Source organism: Henckelia pumila, chromosome 1, assembly GCF_033568475.1.
Source record: "Henckelia pumila isolate YLH828 chromosome 1, ASM3356847v2, whole genome shotgun sequence".
Taxonomy (NCBI): Eukaryota; Viridiplantae; Streptophyta; class Magnoliopsida; order Lamiales; family Gesneriaceae; genus Henckelia; species Henckelia pumila.
The window spans coordinates 85,786,841-85,808,018 of NC_133120.1; the positions used below are offsets into that span (position 1 = coordinate 85,786,841).

A 21,178-nucleotide genomic window follows, 5' to 3' on the forward strand; every position below is an offset into this window, starting at 1 on the left:
AATAAGTCATTTTAATGACTTTTATTAAGCTTTAAAAATCCAATTATTTATAATTTCGGGATTTACTTAGTTTTAGCAAATTAGAATGTATTTTTTAAAAAAAAGTTTAAAATTTGAGTATTTAATTATCCTAATTATCTATTTATTTATTAAACCTAGATTATCTTAAAAATCTACCCTAATCCTCCTACCTCCATTCACGTTTTCTTGCTAGCCGCCTCCTCAATATTCTCCCACTCCCTTCATCGTTCCTTCAACAGAAAACCCACCCCATAGCCGATCGTTAAAAGTTTTTGGAGTTTTTGGAAGATCCGTTCGTCTCGGCGAGCCCGATACGTGTCGTTTACGTCGTTTCGTCTAAATAATTCTCAAGGCACGTTTCGAATCCATTCTTGAACACCATTTAAATCATATACACTTGTTTTCTGAGCATGAATGATCTGTGAATGTATGAGTTTTTCAGATTTGCAAGAGATTTTTCATAATTCATGCATAACCCATGTTTTTGAGGATGATGGCTCGGTTTTGACATGATTCTTCATGCATGGCTATTCAAGTCTGCTGCCTACTGTTAGGGGGTCGATCTAGGGTCCCTTAGGGTCAGTTTCGGTGGGTGGAAAGGGTCTGTAGTGGCTGGATTCAGGCATGGAAGCCACTGGTATAGGGCTGTGCGCGCAGGGATGTTTCAGAAACAGTGGGGGAAACAGAAAGGATCAGTACAAAGCAAGAGGTAAACAGTTCAAGAGGCAGGGGAACAGTTCTTCTAGTTCCAGTGGTTCTAAGCAATTCGGTTCAGGACAGAGTTCTGGATCTTCAGCCATGTACTGCAGCAAGTGTGGGGGAAGACACTCACCGGATCAGTGTGTGGGAGTCTTTGGTAATTGTAACACCTGTCAGCAACCGGGACACTTCTCTAAGGTGTGCCCTTAGCGTAACAGAGATAGAGCTCAGAGTGGAAGTTCATCTCGACCTGCAGCTCAACCTGAGAGGCAGTCTTCTGCAGTGCACTCTTTCCAGCCTCAGCAGCAGAACAGACAGGGAGGTAACTCTAGTGCGAACCAGCCTCAGAGACAGCAGGCACGAGTCTTTTCTTTGACAGAAGATCAGGCTCAGGCATCACCTGACGATGTTATAGCAGGTAACTGTTCAATTTTTGGTTATTCTTCTCATGTTTTGATAGATACAGGTGCTTCCTATTCCTTTATCTCTGAGAAATTTGTGTTATTGCATGCCTTGCCTACTGAGTTGTTGCCTACTTTAGTAGCTGTTACTTCACCGTTGGATGGAGGAATTGTTTCTGTCAGACTAGTCAGGAACTGTGAACTTTGTTTTGAGGGGAATTTGTTAGAATTCGACTGTATTGTGCTTGGGTTGTCAGATTTTGATTGTATTGTCGGTATAGATGCTTTGACCAAGTACAGGGCAACGGTTGATTGTTTTCTGAAGGTTGTCAGATTCAGACCTGAAATGGCAGACGAGTGGAAATTCTTCGGTAAGGGTTCTCGATATAGAATTCCTTTGATTTCAGTGTTATCTATGACTCGTTTGTTACAGAGAGGTGCAGAAAGATTTTTGGTTTATGCAGTTGATGTACTGAAATCTAGCCCAGCTTTGATAGATTTACCAGTGGTTAGAGATTTTGCTGATGTGTTTTCGGAAGATGTTCCTGGATTGCCACCTATTCGAGAGATCGAATTTAGCATCGATTTGGTGCCAGGTACTCAACCTATTTCCAAAGCTCCTTATCGTATGGCACCTATTGAACTAAGAGAGTTGAAGGAGCAACTTGAAGAATTGATTGCCAAGGGATACATCAGACCTATTGTATCGCCTTAGGGTGCTCCTGTTCTGTTTGTTCGGAAGAAGGATGGTTCTATGCGGCTTTGTATCGACTACCATCAGTTGAATCAGGCTACAGTTAAGAACAGGTATCCTTTACCCCGAATAGATGACCTTTTTTATCAGTGCAGGGTTCTTCTATCTATTCGAAGATTGATCTGAGGTCAGGCTATCACCAGCTGAGAGTGCGAGAGGAAGATGTTCCTAAGACCGCATTCAGAACGAGGTATGGTCACTTTGAGTTTATAGTCATACCGTTCGGTTTGACTAACGCTCCAGCAGTTTTTATGGGTTTGATGAACCGTATCTTTCAGCGTTATTTAGATGAGTTCGTCATTATCTTTATCGATAATATTCTTATCTACTCGAAGAACCGTAATGACCATGCAGAGCACTTGAGGACCGTACTGCAGATTTTGCGAGTTGAGCAGTTGTTTGCCAAGTTGTCTAAGTGTGAATTCTGGTTGGATCGAGTTGTCTTCCTCGGTCATATCATTTCTGGAGATGGGATTTCTGTCGATCCCAGCAAGATTGAAGCGGTAATGAATTGGCCTAGACCGACATCAGTACCTGAGATCCGAAGCTTCATGGGTTTAGCTGGTTATTATCGCCGATTCATCGAGGGTTTCTCGTCTATTGCCAAGCCTATTACCCAGCTGACTCAGAAGAATGCGCCTTTTGTCTGGACTGCAGATTGTGAGGCTAGCTTTGTTGATCTGAAGAGGATACTGACCAGTGCTCTGATTTTTTCTATTCCGAAGGGTACTGGAGGTTTCACAGTCTATTGTGATGCTTCTAACCGAGGCTTGGGTTGTGTTCTTATGCAGCATAAGCATGTGGTGGCGTATGCATCGAGGCAGCTGAAACTGCACGAGACTCGTTATCCGGTTCATGATCTTGAACTAGCTGCGATTGTCTTTGCTCTGAAGATCTGGCATCACTATCTGTATGGTGAGTCTTTCGAGATCTTTTCTGAACATAAGAGCCTTAAGTACTTGTTTTCACAGGCAGAGCTGAATATGAGACAGAGAAGATGGTTAGATCTGTTGAAGGATTTCGACTGTGAAATCAAGTATTATCCGGAAAAGTCGAATGCAGTTGCAGATGCCTTGAGCCGAAAGCTTTGTTCTTTATCTCTTTCTACTATTGGTGTTTCTCAGTTGATCGATGATTGTTGCACTTCTGGTTTAGAGTTTGAAACAAATAGGGAGATTATCAGATTGTTTGCTATTCAAGCCGAACCGGAGTTATTTGTTGCAATCAGAGAAGCACAGAAGTCTGAGCCGAGCATTCAGGTTTCAGTAGAGAAAGTCAGATCTGGGCATCAGTCTGAATTCCAGGTTAGAGATGATGTTTTGTTTGTGAATAACCTTATTGTTGTGCCTGATATTTTGGAGTTGAGACAGCGTATTCTTCGAGAGGCTCATTGCAGTCGGTTTAGTATTCATCCTGGAGGTCGTAAGATGTACAACGACCTGAGGAACCAGTTCTGGTGGAAGAGAATGAAGAGCGATGTTGCGAGGTTCGTATCTTGATGTTTGAACTGTCAGCAAGTTAAAGCAGAACGGAAGCGACTAGGAGGTCTGTTACACAGTCTATCTGTTCCTGAATGGAAGTGGGATCACATTTCCATGGATTTCGTCACGAAGCTACCACGATCCGTTCGAGGATGCGATGCCATTTGGGTAGTGATCGACCGATTGATGAAGTCTGCGTGTTTTGTTCCGTACAGGATGACGTATCGTCATGATCAGATGGCTGAGTTTTATGTTAGCAATGTTGTGAGATTGCATGGTGTGCCGAAGTCGATCGTTTCAGACAGAGATCCTAGATTCACTTCGCAGTTCTGGCACAGTTTTCAGGGGGCACTTGGTACTCGATTGCATCTGAGTACAGCTTATCATCCTCAGACCGATGGACAGTCAGAGCGGACTATCCAGACGTTAGAGGATATGTTGCGAGCGGTAGTGCTAGACTTTGGCACTAGTTGGCAGGATTCTTTGCCTCTTGTCGAGTTTTCTTACAACAACAGCTTCCAAACGAGTATCGGTATGGCGCCTTTTGAGGCTTTGTATGGTAGAAAGTGCCGATCTCCGTTGTTTTGGGATGATTTGTCCGAGTCACCAGATTTGGAACCGGAGATGCTTAGAGATATGGCAGAGCAGGTTAAGATCATTTAGACCAGAATGAAGTCAGCTCAAGATAGACAGGCAAAGTATGCGAATGTCAGACGTAGACCTCTGAGTTTTGATCAGGGAGACCGAGTCTTTCTGAAGATTTCTCCTTTTAGAGGCACTATCAGATTCGGTAAGAGAGGGAAGTTATCTCCGAGATTCATCGGGCCGTACGAGATTCTCGAGAAGATAGGCGATCTTGCCTACAGACTTGCACTTCCTCCGTCTTTATATGGTATTCACGACGTTTTTCACGTCTCTATGCTGAGAAAGTATCATCCAGATCCTTCTCATATTCTTCAACCTGACGAAGCCGAGTTAGACGAGACTCTGAGCTACTTTGAGCGACCGCTTCAGATCCATGATCGGAAGGAGAAACAACTCAAAACCAAGTAGATCCCGTTGGTGAAAGTGCAGTGGAGCCGTCACGGCGTCGAGGAAGCGACTTGGGAGACAGAATCTGACATGAGACAGCGATTTCCGGAGTTATTCGGATGAAGTGAGTTCTTCTTACTGTCTTTAGTCCTTTATTCTATCTTATGAGTTGTGGTTCTCGTTGATTTCGAGGACGAAATCTCTTCTTAGTGGGGAAGAATTGTAACGCCCCGTTTTTATCTTAAATGAATTTATATGAGTTAATCGGAAATTACAGAGTTCACGAGCCGACTTGATTTTGATCAGGGTTCTTTTTGCAAAAATTGGATTTTTCAGGGACTAAAACGCAAATTGTGGATTTTATATATTATCTACTCTTAGAATTTGTTTGACAAAGTCTTCTCCATCTCCTCCAAGCCGTCTCCCTCCATTAGAACGCCTCCAACCTTTTCCAAGCTTTGGGATTTCAGTCCGAGCACGATCCGGCCGTTGGAATTTATTTCTGAAGGCAGTTTAGCGAACACTGCAGTGAGAGCTCCGTTATATCGTAAGTTTTTCTACGATCGGATGCATTCTAGTTTTTGGATGTTGTTAGAATCATTTGAGATTCGAGTATGTTGTTCTAGACAGAGTTCTGGTCGTTTATTATCTGTCGGTTTTGAATTAGAGCGACGTTCGGATTTGTTATGATTTTTGGACGCCATTTTCGAAAATGTGGATTTTGAGATTGATGGGTTTGCTTTGTTATTGTTGTTTTGGGCATTTATATGAGGTTATATCAGTATTGAACTGCTGTCTGTGTTTCCGGTTTGTTCAGTTTATAGCCGTTATGCCGTCGGTTTGAGTTTTAGAGATTTCGAACCATTTTTGTATTGATTGAAGCTTTGGCTTGTGAGTGATCATGGTTGTTGATCAACTCTTGTATTCGTACAGATTCGTTGGAGTTTGTCGAGCCCTGTGTTAGAAGCATTGTTCGTCGAGAGTTGGACGAAGAACGGTAAAGAGATTTCCTTGAACCGTTGTTGTTGTTTAGGTTGTATAGTTGTTGATAAAATCTTTTGTTGTAGCTTGTTCGGAGTTGGATCTACGACATTGAAAGGTAAAAGCAGTCATCGTAGCGGGATAGCATACTCGGGACAGTTGGTTCTCGAGTTTCCCTTTCAAATCACATATTGCATCTACACTTGTTCTAGCATGAGGAATGTAGTGACCCTTACCCGGATCACCTACTAAACAGAACTTAGGCATGCAATTTACTTAATAAAACAGATATCAGAATAAACTGCGGAAACCATAAATTTTATACAATCCTAAGTAAAGGAATCTGTAAATACCCAATTATTATACAACCCAATCGAATAGTTGTATCAATCCAAATAACTACAGAATAAAATCTAGGCAAAGCTACAGCTGGTCGACAACTGCCTAGCCCCTCTTGGATCCACCCGCCTCGTCCAATCGCAAACCTGCCCCATGGAATAGGGTGTCCAGAAACACAGAGTACGAGACGTGAGCATAAAACGCTCAGTACGAGAGTATGAGTATACATGCATGCAAAGTGAACTCCCTATAAACTCGAGGTCAAGGATCAGATAACAGAGACATACCGGGCCCTGGTATGTAGCACGCTGTGCTGTCGCTTCAGGAGGTGGCTCCCATACCGAGATAACCGTGGATACGCCGGACCCAAATCGATGGAAGTCCATCCACTAACAGGATAGGGTACAACCCTACTAACAGACATCTCGAAAGAGATACAGCAAGATGCAAATGAATGCAGCATAATATCATGGCATATAAATCATGCAGTCACATAATACATGCATACTCAGTCAGGATATCTCGAACAGTACTTTCGTACCTCAAATCAGTGCAAGCTCTACCAACTCTAGGTCCACGCCTATAGTCTGCTCTACACTTCCAAATGATACTACTATCATTATAGCGCTCTAAAAGTCTTAACTAAGCTAAAGCATACTCCTAAATATTTTTAGGAAGTAAAAGCTATACCTTCGTCCGTCGTTAGCCCTTTGTTGTAGATAGCCTCAAAACTTGGCCACAACTCCGCTACAACGCCTGGATTGCTATTCCACTTCCGGATTCCCCACGGAACGTCTAGAATGCCCTAGATCTAAACTCGAAGGCTAAGGAATCGAGAGAGAAGAAGTGAATGGTGCACTTCAAAAATGAGCTCGGCACCCCTATTTATAGACGGCGATCGGAGCTTCCGAACTGCGATCGGAACGTCCGATCCTGCCATCGGAGCTTCTGATCTTGCATTATCCGCCACGTGTCAAAATGTCACTGGTTGACTTCGGATAGGGCGATCGGAGCTTCCGATCCTGCCACACGTCATGCATGACGTAATATCGATCGGAACTTCCGATCCTGATCGGAGCTTCCAATCTCACCTTCGGAGCTTCCGATCCGTCCGATACCAAATTGGTTTAATTAACATAGTTAATCTCTTAATTACCAATTTCGGGTACGGGGTACTACAAGGAACTTGTGTCTTGTTGATTGATTTTACTTTAGAATATGTGGCTTATGTTTTATGTTTCTGTTATGCATTCATCTTGAGCCTACGTTGATTCAGCGGGCAAAACCGCCCTTTTTGTTTGGACGTTTGGAAACTATGATTGAGTGGCCTAGGTCGTAGTCGTATCGCTTAGTGCTAGCATACTCATTATGGTTGCTCAAAGTCTAGAGGAGTGAGATATGTGGCACCACCTCGATTGGGAGAGTCAGTGAGTCGTCACATGATCTCATCCTCGGGATCCCAAAAGCACAGCAGCAATCCTTCGTTTATCAGATTTGATATCCCGGTTTAAAGACATGCATTTCATTACGTTGTTATTGATTGTGTTGTTGTCTTGAAAGCATGTTTATTGTTGTATTACTTGATATGTTGCTTTTACTGGGATTATCATTCTCACCGGTTTATCCGGCTGTTGCTTTGTTTTGTATGTGTACTTGGCAACAGAAAGGGCAGGATCAAGTCAGCATTGACCTGGTTAGCGTCCAGAGCAAGAGATAGAAGTGAGACTCGTTTAGAAGTCGAATCAGCATGTCAACCTAATTATGTTTTGCGAACATGTTTAGTCATTCGAACTTCTCGTATTTGTTTTGTAAGCAAGAATCGATGTAGGTACTACAGTATTGAATGTTTCTCTTCCCTAAACCTTACTTGTATTGTTATTGGCATGTCAAATACTTTTAATGCAAGTGTTTAGGTTTTTTTGAGTTTATTTCGGTGCCTTAACATTTCTGGGCGAGAGGATGGCGCGGGCGCGTGGCCTCTTTGTGAGGTAGGGGCGCGGGCGCTCTTACTTAGAGCACGGGCGCGCTGATCTTTGCGCAGCATCGGCGCGGGCGCGATGGTTTTAGCGAAGCTTAGGCGCGGGCGCGCTGATGTCAGCGCGGGCGCGCGAGCCTTCTTTAAAAAAAATATATATATAATTGGTTGTTTGTCCGAGTTTAGTTGATTAGAAATGAGGTCTCACAAGTTGTTACCAGTAGCACTACGTAGAACTTTGTCTAAATCAGTATGGACTCCTTTGATTAAATTGAGCAGGTATTTCAGAGAGCTATGCTGCAAAGTAATTTCTCTTACTGATGTGGTTCGTCTTAGGGGAGAGATTGCGGTGATCCTTTGTCAACTAGAGAAGATTTTTCCTCCCTCATTTTTTGACATAATGATTCATCTAACTGTACATTTGGCTACTGAATTACAACTTGCTGGACCAGTTCACTACCGTTGGATGTATCCATTTGAAAGGTAATAGAATTATAGAAATCTCAGTGTTTGTGTATTTAAGTTACTATTTTTGCTATATAATACAAAATTTATGTTTTTGATATAAGGTACTTGGGGACATTGAAGTCTTATGTCCGAAATAGAGGTAGGCCTGAAGGATCCATTGCTGAGGGGTAATTGGCCGAGGAATGTTTGACATTCTGTTCTTTATATTTAGCTGATTATGTAGAGACAAAATTCAATCAATCAACAAGAAATGATGATACAACTATAGGCTCAACATTCGCATTGGATGTGTTTACAAACTCTGGTTACCCACTCGAAAAGGCCATTGCAACAAAGTTTGATGATGAGACATTAAAGAAGGCACATCAATATGTGTTATTCAACTGTCATCACGTACAATCTTATATAGAGTATGTTATTTTATATTTTATTTAATTTATATATATAATCATCATTTTTTTTAATCAAATTATCGTTTTTAATTTGCAGTGAACATCGTGAGATTTTGAATCTTAGTTATTTCGGCCTTCCTCCACACCAAATTGAACGTATGCATAGCGAGTCTTTTGCCTCTTGGTTTGCCAAACATGTAAGTTTTTGTTGTAAACTTCATTAGTTATATATTCTGATTTTTTCATACATAATTTATCAATTTGTTCTTGTGTGATAGATTGAAGATACAAATCTTCCACAAGATGATCCCGTATCAAATGATCTGAAATCACTTGCCAAAGGCCCGAATTTCATAGGGATACAATATGCAAAATTTCTTTCCAATGGATTTAGGTTTCATGAAAAAGAAGTTGAACGCAAGAGAAAAACATAGAATTATGGTGTAATTGTTCGCACCACTACTTCAAGTTATTCAAGTATAAGAGATCAAAATCCAGTATCAAGTGAACTTGATTATTATGGGATTTTGAAAAATGTGATTGAGTTAGATTATGGGGGAGGTCGAAGAGTCGTTTTATTTGAATGTGATTGGGTCTCCAAAGGCAAACGACTAAAACTGGATGATGATGGTTTTGTGTTGGCTAATTTTACAAATGTGAAGCGCCATAACGAGCCTTATATATTAGCATCTCAGGCCATGCAAGTTTTTTATGTGGAAGATCCAGTTGATTGTAATTGGCATGTTATTATCACCATTGATGCACGAGCAAAGTATAAAATGCAACCTATGGCAGATGTTGATACATATCTTCAAAGTTGTATTGGTAATCCTGAAGACGTTGATGAACAAGAAGAAGTCGTTTGGGTTCGGGATGACATTGCAGGAGAAGAAATTTATATTGATACATGATGAGATTTTCTAGAATATATATTTTCTATGTTTAGTTAATATGATATAAAGTGATATTAGTAGGGTGGATTTGCTAGATACTTGAAGAATGAAAACATTGTGAATTTTAATTTTCATTATCAATGTGGATTTTTTTATTTTCATATCAAAGTATATGCTACTAACTTTATTTTTATTGGTAAATTGTAATTTTTGTTCTAGACAGGAATGACTCGTGAGGGCAAGACTGTTGGAAAACCTCATTTTCAACATCAAGGTGAGATAGACACACAACCTCGAATTATGATTGCCAATCACGCAGCTCGAAACTAAAAAAGATGTAGCATGTTACTTTATGCATCAAGGATTTGTTTTCTAATGTTGCATAACTCTTATTTGACTTTTTTTTATGAATGTTCTGTACTTGTTCAAGTTGGTCTTGCAAAGCAACTTGGTGGCACGGTAGCTAGTGAAAAAGGTTAGAAATTTCTTGTTCATACTTAAAAACTCAACTTGATTATATTTTTGTGTAATCATTACTTGTGCAGAATTTCAAAACATACAAGGTAAGCTGAATAACCAAACAGATGAAGCTTCAAAGCAACAACACTATGATGCACAAGGTATTAGATATAAAAAAAATATATGAAACATAGAAAGTTTTAGATAAAAAATTAAGTTTGGATATGTATAATGTTTACTTTATGTTTTCTTTATCCAATATGCAAATATCTTTAATTTGTAAATTTTTCTTTTGATAGGAATGACTCGTAAGGTTAAAGCTGTTGGAAAACCTCATTTTGAACTTCGAAATGAGTTTGATGCACAACCACATATGATTGCCAATCATGCAGGTCAAAATTCAAAAGAAAATGGTAGTGTCTAATTTTATGAATACATAAACAATTTGTTGGTTGCTTCTGTATAATTCTTATTTTACCTTTTGCATTTTTATAAATATATATACTTTGTTCAAGTTGGTGTTGTAAAGGAACTTGGTAACATGGTAGCTAATGAAAAAACTAAACTTTCTTATATTTTGGTTTAATTAATATTTGTGCAGAATGTCAAAATATACAAGATATGTCGAATATTCATATGGATAAAGCTTCAATGCAACAACACAATAATGCACAAGGTATTAGATGTAAAAACATATGAATCTGATGGATTTTTTTATTTCAAAAGATTAAGTTTGGATATAATTCTGTATAATTCTTATTTTATGCTTTATTTATCCTATATATCTTTTTTTTTACAGGAATGACTCGTAAGAGTAAAACTGTTGGAAAATCTCATTTTCAACTTCAAGATTTGACAAATAATCCATCCCGGATTAATATCAACGATGAGGTAGCTCGATATTTAAAAGAAAAAGGTAGCATATCATTTTATACATCAAAAAATTGTTGGTTTCTTGTGCATAACTCTTATTTGACATTTTTCATTTATATGTTATGCACTTTGTCCAAGTCTATCATGCAAGGGAAGTTGGTATCGTGGCAGATAGCGGAAAAGGTAAGAATGTTCTTCCTTATAATTAAAAACTCAAATTTCATATATTTTGGTGAAACCATACTTGTGCAGATTATCAAAACATACAAGGTGCATCGAATAACCAAATATATGAAGCTTCAAATCAGAAACACCTCGAGTTGCAAGGTAATATACTACAAATTAAGATATAAAAAAAATGAAATTATAGTTTTTAGTGTCAATGATTAAATTTAGATATAACTTAGTATAATACTTACGTCATCCTTTATTTATCCTGTATACGAATATACATGTTTGACATCTAGGATCACATCCAACATTAACCCACGTGTTGAAAATACGGGTCATGACCAAAATGATTTTATGGATGAAGAATATGATCAAGGTAAATTATAAGAATAATGTAATAATTTGTTCCAATGTATTTATTCAATTATTATTTTTTCATTTTTTTGTATCTAGATGTTGATAGGGAAATTGAATCTGATGATGCTGAGAAGAAAACTAGAGGTCCTACATTTATGAAAGAAATTTGGGGTCGACCTAGCACGCTGCCACATATTAAGATTCAATGTGATGATATGGGGCGTCCTATAGGATCAAGAAGAAATAAATTTACTGACTTTTTGGGTACTTTGGCTAGAAATGGTAAATTTTGTCCAATTGACGTGGAAGGTTGTCATAAAATGCCATTGGATACTAAGAAAAAAATGTTAGATGTTGTAAAGGTAATTGAAATGTTATTGCATAATTTTTTTACTACGTACATTTTTATTATGAGGGTAAACTGTTCGGATGTCTTCATAGGAAAAGTATGACCTTCCTCCTGGAACAGAAAGTTGGACACTCAATTCAATAGAAACAAAATGGAGAAACTGGAAGTCAGAACTAAAAAAAAAGTATGATCCTGAGTTGCCAATGCAATTTCTTCTGCAAGAAAGAGATCAAAGAGCCTTTGCTGAACAATATGTGAAACTAGTTGCTCATTGGAACACAGAAAAATCAAAGGTATGCAATATTTTATCTGTTTAGAAAATTTTTCATATACTTTTGTCTTTTGTAGTGAAAAAAATAAAATTGCCCGAAAGCAAAAGATAATGAATCAGACAACTGGAAGAAGATCTTTCGCTCAAGTGCAACAAAAATTGGTAATTTCTCTTATTAATTTTTAGTTCTTTGTGTACTAGAATGTATAAATTGATAACCAATTGTAATTTTAGAGAAAAAAAAAGGGGCGGATTTCATCACGAGTTGAATTATTTCATGCTTCCTTCACTCATGCCAATGGAAGTCCCTCGAGCAACATAGTGGCAGAAAAATTTGTAAGTTTCATTATAAATTTCAAGTATATTAATTTCAAAGATATTTGTTTCATCATCATTTTGTATAAATTATGGTTTTTGAATTTTTGGTAAAGGATGTAATGAAAGAACTAAAAAATCAACTTTATGAAGATGAGGATGATCAGGTAGGTCAAAATGACATTTTTGCTCAGATCATTGGACTAGATAGACCAAGACGAGTGCGTATGTTTGGAGATGGTGTTAACCCATGCATCTGATTTATGGGGAGAAGTTCCAAGCCGTAGTACATGCAATCGAATAGTGATGGAGGAAAAGACACTGTTAGAAAAAATGGATGAACAAATTAAAAAGCAAGGCCAACACATCGCAATGTTAGAATCAAAGATTTTCAATCAACCAAACCAGAACCATATACAACATACGCCATCATCTAGTTGTCCATTACTTTTTGATCCAGCTAGTTTATATCTGAGGGTAAAGTCTTTTTCAGTTTTTTATTTTATTAATCCACCATGGTCTTTTTGGTTAAGAACATTAGTTATATTCATAAATGATTTTTTGTTGTTTATTTATTATGATATTATTTATTGTTTGATGTGGCATAATGAGTTGGATTTTGCTTACTTGTAAGCAACGTTTTGTGCAATCCTATAACTATATTGGGTTGGAAATTGACGCATGAAATGCACCCCTTCTGTGGAAAGTTTGATTTTGTAGAAAAGTTTGATTTTCCGGTGGTGGTCCTATACTCTTCTTTAGTTTGCTTCTTAATTTAGTTTTTCGGCAGTGACTTGATCACTTATTTTGAAGGTGGTTTTTAATGGAATGTAGGCTTATCTCTTTTCATCATGTTTTTTCCAGTTGTTTATGATTATTTTTAGTATCATATTTGTTTTCATGTAGATTGGATGTTCTGTCTCGATAAAAAGTCTATTTGATTCGCAAAAATTGTTGCAAAAGGAGTTGTTCGTGGTATGGATGCGAATATTGAAGTAGGGAGACAAATGTTGGGACCAAATTGGTGTGAAATACAAGTTCTAGTTGTCCTAGAACATGAAGAGAGTTTGATTAGGCCATATGATTTTTTACAAAAGTTTGGGGATGCGTTTGGAGGAATGATATCCTGGCCTTGTCATCTGGTATGATATTCGAATTTTAATTAACTATTTATTGTATAAACTCTTCATGTTATTGTTTTTTTAAAGCAATATCAATTATATTTGCAGTTGAAAGTTAATGAAGAATTCTATTAGCTGCATTTGGATAAATGACAATTTGTCAATTTGTCATTTGGTATGATATTAATTAGTTTGAATTACATTTTAATCTCTTTATTTATTTTATGTGAATATTTTATTTATTATATTTAAACAAATATATGAATTTTTATTGTAGGTGACAAGATTATTAGATTTTGTTTAAGATGCGACGGTTGAAGATGCGCTACAAGTTTCCAGATGTTTTTCTTTATGAGACGTAGTTTTTTATTTGTTTTTAAACTTGATATTTTGGATACATTTTGGTGTAGATATTATTTGAGGTGACAAATTTGTCATTAGTATTGCACATTATTGATTGCAAGATGAATGTCAATGATTGATTAGCCTTTTTATTTTTATTTTAAAAATTTTTATTTGTATATTTATGTTAATTTGTTATATAGGAATATTATAGAATTAAATCTTGAAATTGGACAATATTATAATACATGGCAATTCTTTATGTCACAATAGACAATAAAATCATGTACATAAAAATGTCATAGTAAAACTCATATGAAGACATTTCAAAAAGTCATTATAAATAAATATTAATGACGACGTTTAATGTCCATATTGGTAAGTATAAAAAACATTTATAAGTGTCACCATATATTACATAATAAGACATTTTAAATTGACCTTATAAACTATCATTAGTGACATTTGTTATTGTCACTTTAAATAAAATACAAGGCACTTGTCGTTGTCTTTATAAATTATTTTAAATGACACATAAATTTGTCATTATTACCATAATAACAAGACAAATATAAATGTCCTTAAAACATGAGTTTTTCTGACATTTCATGCTGTCATTATATTATTATTTTGTGACACCTATGGAGTTGGCATTAATATCATATAATGACATTAAATAATATCAGCAAGTTTAAGACGACATTAGAATAGAGGACATTTGTTGGTGATGTCACTAAAACTTTAATGTCACTAAAGGTTGAATATAATGACAAATATGAATGTCACTATAGCCATTTTTTCTAGTAGTGGCGTTACGTTGTTTTTCTAAAATATCAAGTACACAGACGAAATCATTTTTGTTTAAAATTAATTTATAAATATTACAATTTTTTTGTATTGTGAACGTATTAAAAGGTGATATTTTTTTATGATTGAGATATTAAAAAAATAATAATGATTAAATAATGAAAATTTAATTTATTAATTTTGATCAGTTATTCGATGTTGGATCAAACTAAATTATAAGATTTTGTTGGGATGAAATAATTATTTTTGTTGGGTACATCGATCGAACAACGACACTTGGACTGCTGATCGAACAACGATACTTGGACTGTTGTGCGGTTTAAATTAAAGATTTGAGTGCACAATTACCAACGGTCATAACTTTTAGTAAAACGAAACGCTCGTTCCTATATTTTCAGATTGTATTTTTCGTCGTATTATTTAAATTCATGAAATTCTCAAATAGATTTTAAAATATATTGAGTCGTCGTTGATTGACTATAATTACTTTGTTTATTTGTTGGATTGAGAGATGTTCGTTTCGCGACCCCCTAGCTTTTTGTATTGTGGGAGGAATTTATAATTAGCTATTGATATCCTAGTAGGATATCCCGGGTGGCTATACCTCCGGGTGATACCCTACAATCCAGGTGGTCGGGACAGCGGAGCAGGTCCTAGCCCGACTATCTTTAGGAAGTGTGGTGATATCTTAGTAGGATACCCCGGGTGGCTATACCCCCGGGTGATACCCTACAACCCGGGTGGTCGGGACAGCGGAGCAGGTCCTAGCCCGACTATCTTTAGGGAGTGTGGTGATATCCTAGTAGGATACCCCAGGTGGCTATACCTCCGGGTGCCAGGAGTATCTCGGATGATGATATAACCCAGGGAGTCTAAGCACTCGGAAGACCCCGGGAGGTCTGGGGAGAACCCGGGTAAGAGCAAAAGAAAGCAAAGCTCGTGGGGCCCAAGTTTTCTTTTTTCTTAAGGCCAGGAAACAACCACGTCTACTTAGAGTGTGTCAGGATCAAATCTCCGACCAAATCATTATGGACCACGCTCCAACGGAGTGAGCTCTTTTCTTAAACTACGGGATGTCTAAATCACACGTGATGGCCGTCCCATCACCCTAAAAGCCGTCAGTTAGCCCATACCCAGTAATCATTGAAGGCCAAGCGGGCCATTATAAAAGCTAAGGAAGGGTTGGATAATTGAGGACATACTCATTCTCTCAAATATATTCACCTATCTTTTCCACCCGGGAGTTTACTCGCCCCCGAGTAGTCATTTTGTGATAATCGCATCAGCTATATATACATGTATTAATGAATTCATAAATAAATATACGTACACAACTCAATTTTCTATATATATATATATATATACAAAACCAAAAATAAATTATAGTATTAATCTAGCTCCCACACATTCTCCGAAACAAACATATCAAAAATGGAAACATTACCTGCGTTCAACATTTTTCGAAACCCCCCAATTAAGTGGCTCCCTATTTTTGGGGAAGTTCAAGGGCTGCTACCCCAAGGCAGATCAACGGCTGAGATTGATCTACAGATCAATTGATTTGATATGCAGATCATCTCATGGCCGTTGATTTGGGCAGATGGGTGGCGGCTAAGAATTCCCCCTATTTTTGGATCAATATTTCACATGATGCTACACCCCGATGCCAATGCAGCGTTGCATCCAATTATCACCACCGCATCCAATGCTTTAAGTGCAACCGCCCACTTGCTCTGAAATTAATATAATTTATACCATATTAATTACTTCAATTCTGTATACTTAATTTGAGGCATGCAATTCATGAACATATGTTTAAGAATTAATTGAACAAAATTATAAATTAAAATACTGACCCGGTGAGGCGGATGAATAACAGCATTATAATAACTTGCGACTGGAGGAGGAGGGTTCACAACATATGTATTGTATATTACATTATTTGTTGTATAATTATTAGCTGCGGGAGGTGTCGTAGTATGTGATGATACTGGACTTTTTGCCTGTGTATAATTTGATGGTATTAATGGACTTTTAGTTTTAGCAGCAGCTTCTGAATTTGCTGCTGGCACCCACACCGGCGGAGTACTTTTAGCCTGCATGCATGCCAACAAAATTATATATAGAATTCACAAAATGATACAAGCTAGCTCATGTGTAAAATTGAATACGTACCTGATCGTGTGTTTGTTCATCAGTACTTTTGTTGGCGGGTGGTTGTGTCGTGGTCGGGCCTGAATTCGATTTCATGGCTTCCAACAACGCAAAGTTGTCCAAGAACTGAGCCCGACCATCGTGCTTGTGATCGCATTTCCGGGAACGGTAACAATCGGAGCACAGATTAAACGAGTCTTTGGGGTTTCTGTAGCACTGGACACACGAGAAATATATCCCTGGTATGAAGTTCTTGCACTTGTCACAGAAGGGGCGCCCGCTTTTGTTAATGTAGTATGCTGTCATAACCTCGTCGAAATCGAGGGTCCCGTTGCTATCAACGTCTAGGTCCCTAAAGAATTTGGGATCCTGCATTCGTGTGTAGCCTTCTTCTTTCATGAATTCCAGGAATTCGAGGATATCGACCCCGCCGTCTCTGTCCATGTCCATGGAGTCGAAGAATTCGTGTGCTAAGCGCTGGACTTCTTGGGATCCCGCCAGGTAATAGGATTTCGCGATCTGCCGGAGTTCTTGGAATTCTTTCTGCATCCCATGATCGAGATCAGAAATTTTGTTTAACAGAAGCCAAGTGATCTTTTTTTAGGTGTAATATATAGGATTCTTTTTTCTTATGAAGTTATTTACATTTATCAATTTTTATTTATTTCTTAATTGTTTGAGATCCAAGAGAAACTACCGTACTATCGTCCCAAAAAGATACATTCACATCGGTCTTTCACGTACATTTGATAATCTCACGATCAAATTGTTGTTCCATGATTTTCTGTCGTTATATTGTGACAACTTTTATATTTTTTGTCGTTAATCCCAATTTTTCTTGTAGTGCATGCTTTCCAGCCATTTATCACATAAATTCTTATGATCCGGTTTTACCAATCAATTTTTCGAAACATATCTTATACTTTGATCCCTTATACATGAAAAAAATATTTTTTATATTTAAATATTATTTTTTATCGTAAATACGATTCATGTACTCGATATGTGAGAACTGAGAACATCCCACATAAGTTCCTCGATGGAGTTTAGTATTTTTTTTCTCAATGTGAACAACATATATACCTTTATTCAATGTTTTAACTATCTAGCTACAACTTAAAAATTGATTTTAAAACAATAAGGAAATGTAAGGAAAGTTCGATGATATATTTGGGGGGACAGCATATTAAACCACCAAAAGTTGACGCAAACACGGCACCTTCATTTTTAAAAAAGTCGATGATAATTAAGAGCAACAAGTTGAGCAAATAAGTAGTGATAAAAAAAAGTAAACAAATAATTAAATAATAAATTAAGTTAAACTATGCAATTCATGTTGACATCATCATATCATCACAATTATTATATCACCATTTGGTTGGTGAAAAGATATTAATTGACCTTTCCTTGTTATTTTTAGAGAAGCGATCTTCTTACGTAAATAATCAATTACACATCCTAAGCCCACTCCCAAATAATGAATTACTGGCCAATGTGGCACAAGCTTTTGCGTGTGTAAAGAAATATATATATATATATATATATATATATATATATATATATATATATATATATATATCACGTTCTCTATACGTATGTTTAATTTTATTTTAAAATATTTTTTAAAATAAATAAAATGTATGAGACATAAAATTTTAAAAAATATGAAACACGTATATATATAACCGTTACTTAAAAACATGTAGTGGTAGAGAAAGTGGGTCTACAGACTACATGTAACTGCGTAAAAAGTGAGTCTAATTCTTATTATTAGAGAAGAGTAATTAAGTCCTAACACATAAAAGACCAAAACAATTAGTCTCAGGGATGAAGCTATTATAATATAGATAGATAGATATAGAATAGATAATATAGATAGATATAGAAAAAGAAGGATCATATGTATATGGGCGTCGAGTACTCTCGAAAAATTAAATAAGAGCATTTTCTTTTTAAAATTTCCTACATACAATTTTATTTTTCCGAAACATCAACTTTTACCTCCAAATAATTAACCTGCAATTTAACTCCTCGGGATTTCTCATCAAATTCACCACATAATTAATTTGAACCGCTTTCCAATGTGTACGTATATATGTGTGTTTTTTCCCTATGTTTGATTCACCTTATAAGTTCTCTGAATAATCTAAATAAATGTCCTTCAATTTTATGGAAGAATGGGCTAGCAGTTGACTTTATCCCTACCGGAGGGGATATATGATATATCTATAAACCGATTAGTTAGCTACATATATATATAAAATTCATCACGATGAATTTGGCATCATGTATTCCTCACAATTTCTAGATCCGAGTTAAACGCTTTCAATATAATGGATAAAAAAACTAATGAAAATGTGAATCAATCGATGTATCCATGAAAAATTAACCAACGTAACAAAAGTACTAAATTAATTAAAAAAAAAAACCGAATATATTAATAATATACTTCCAAAACATACCTTTCCCCTATCCCGGCGTGCATCAGTTGCGTGGTTTTTGAGCTGCTTAGCCATAGTATGCTGATCCAAGAAGCTACCGAGCGAGTGATCATGAACGAAATCTCCTCTATGGTAGCAAGCACAGCACAGACGACACTCGGGATCCACCCCGTCTTCCACGCAACGCAAGCAAGAAAAGTATGCTCCCATTAGTAACTCCGCGCACGCGCCGCACTTGTGCAATCCCAGTTTCTTCTCCATGTAGTAAACACACACGACCTCTTCGAAATCCAGGGATCCGTCCCCGTTGGCGTCAAGTTTTCGAAAGATATTCTCATCCGACAGATGTTTGGCCACCCCCTTCTTGTATTGTTGGAGGCTTATTTTCCCGTCTCCCTTGATGTCGAATTTGTTGAAGTATTGTTTAACCAGCTCTTTCTCTCCTTTCGTTGCTCTATCGTAGTAGGCTATGGCAATCGCTCTAATACCCTCCATTTTTTTTTCTCCCTCTCTCTCTCTCTCTTTCTCCAAACGATGGAGACGAAACTATATATATATATATGAGGCCGGCAGTGCAAGTGTGCAAGTAGTTCAAGTTTAATTTATTGTTATTTTTATTTTTCGCCTTGTCATATTTTAAAATTATGTATGCAACAATATTCCAACCTTATTCCCGCTGGCTTGAGTATATATATCTATACGCGTAATTAATGACATTTTCAAAATTAAATCAGGCTCTACAATTGGTCGTGATGAAGTCCCTACTATATTCTTACTCTATTTTATTTACTCCAACGGTAGAAATAATTTTGGGGTTTCAAAAGGTTAAAAACACTTAAATCTTAGCATGTCGTATTTAATGTCCTGTCCACAATGCCAACCATATTGAAAGCAACATGCATGGCTGCCTAGAAATGAAAGCATAAAACAACAAAACAAATTGACCAAGACTTAAACACACACACACACTGACACGCACAAGAAGAAAGAAGAAAATAGACTTCAAAAAAAAAAAAAAAAAACCGACATGATTATGTTACGCTACATGGACAAAGTCCCAAATATTGTGCTCCACGCAAGTCAAAGTGACCTATTCAGACCATGTATATATATTTTTTAAACCCAATTTATAGGACCCCTTGTTTTTCTCAATTTCCGATTGAGTCCTTCATTTTTCAGTTATCCTGAATTGATCTACCATTTGTTGTTAGTTTTCAAGTTTTGGTCCTCCTGTTAATTTGAGAATTAAATTTATACGAAAATTTCAGCAACTGATCTATTTAATTAATCCATGGAAGTCACATGTTGTGACAATTAGGGAAATTTGAAAAATGGGGGGACCAAATCGAGAACATGAAATAAAATGAGGGATTAAATCGAGAATTATCCTATACATATTCATGTGTGTGTGTATATAGGTATATATATATATATATCATTTTTCTAATAGTGCTCAATTTTTCCTGTTAAATTTCTCGTGGAAATTTCTCAATTTTTTTTCTAAATAATTAATCGCGAACTAGATTCTCGTTTTCTTAAACAATGAGAAAATAGCAAATGGATGGAATTTGATAAAAAAAATTAACGAATTAGACTGGAATTGCTCCCATTGCATCTAGATGGGCCACGGTGAGCCCACCAAGATCTAAGGTCCACTCCTATTATATGCATGTCATTTGGTCAACCCATTTTGTGAACCATTTTGAATATTTTATTTAATTGTGTGTAAAAAATGAGATTTCATTTCAAAAGTATCAGATGAGTAGACTTCAAAACTATATAAGCCATTGTAGGATTTTTCGTTTTGATAGTGAACAATATCTCGAATTTTCTAAGATTTTGTATTACATTCAAAATTTATATATGAGATCCATATATACCATAACATAAATTTATTAAGACATAACTAAAACATATTTTAGCAAGAGTCGGAGCTCAAATCAAATATTCCAGTCCAACTATTAGTGAAAATTATAATATGAGATCAATACGATAATTAATATTTTGAATTGATCCTCCTTAAAAAATGAGTTAATATTGTTGTGAGACAATAATGTTTTGTTAATTTACAGGGAAAGCCGA

General features: G+C 36.6%; 3 protein-coding genes and 1 long non-coding RNA gene across 5 annotated transcripts; 3 read left to right on the plus strand and 1 right to left on the minus strand.

Moving 5' to 3' along the window:
• The first annotated feature begins 7,443 nt into the window (after nt 1-7,443).
• LOC140867257 (uncharacterized) lies at nt 7,444-11,121 on the plus strand. The gene is made up of 9 exons (XM_073272335.1): nt 7,444-8,166; nt 8,253-8,561; nt 8,641-9,773; nt 9,867-10,056; nt 10,195-10,308; nt 10,497-10,571; nt 10,695-10,811; nt 10,907-10,951; nt 11,021-11,121. Exons 5-9 carry the CDS (start codon nt 10,197-10,199, stop codon nt 11,119-11,121), a joined length of 450 nt encoding a protein of 149 aa, XP_073128436.1. The 5' UTR covers nt 7,444-8,166; nt 8,253-8,561; nt 8,641-9,773; nt 9,867-10,056; nt 10,195-10,196.
• A 107-nt stretch (nt 11,122-11,228) lies between these two features.
• LOC140875863 (uncharacterized) lies at nt 11,229-12,166 on the plus strand. 2 transcript variants are annotated; one of them, XM_073279686.1, is made up of 4 exons: nt 11,229-11,315; nt 11,393-11,658; nt 11,738-11,938; nt 12,118-12,166. In XM_073279686.1, exons 1-4 carry the CDS (start codon nt 11,294-11,296, stop codon nt 12,124-12,126), a joined length of 498 nt encoding a protein of 165 aa, XP_073135787.1. In that variant the 5' UTR covers nt 11,229-11,293; the 3' UTR covers nt 12,127-12,166. The 2 variants fall into 2 exon arrangements, with proteins under 2 accessions (XP_073135787.1, XP_073135786.1); XM_073279685.1 differs by lacking the exon at nt 12,118-12,166 and having other exon boundaries at nt 11,738-11,982.
• Nucleotides 12,167-12,200: 34 nt separating this feature from the next.
• Nucleotides 12,201-13,852, plus strand: LOC140875864 (uncharacterized). Its single transcript, XR_012148606.1, has 2 exons — nt 12,201-13,373; nt 13,630-13,852. It is a non-coding gene; the product is annotated as an uncharacterized lncRNA (long non-coding RNA).
• A 1,651-nt stretch (nt 13,853-15,503) lies between these two features.
• Nucleotides 15,504-19,622, minus strand: LOC140886915 (uncharacterized). The gene is made up of 4 exons (XM_073293834.1): nt 19,118-19,622; nt 16,677-17,198; nt 16,358-16,597; nt 15,504-16,234 (listed from the first exon to the last, which is right to left on the minus strand). The coding sequence occupies exons 1-4, from the start codon at nt 19,589-19,591 to the stop codon at nt 16,145-16,147; spliced, it is 1,326 nt and encodes a 441-aa protein (XP_073149935.1). The 5' UTR covers nt 19,592-19,622; the 3' UTR covers nt 15,504-16,144.
• Between the last annotated feature and the right edge of the window lie 1,556 nt (nt 19,623-21,178).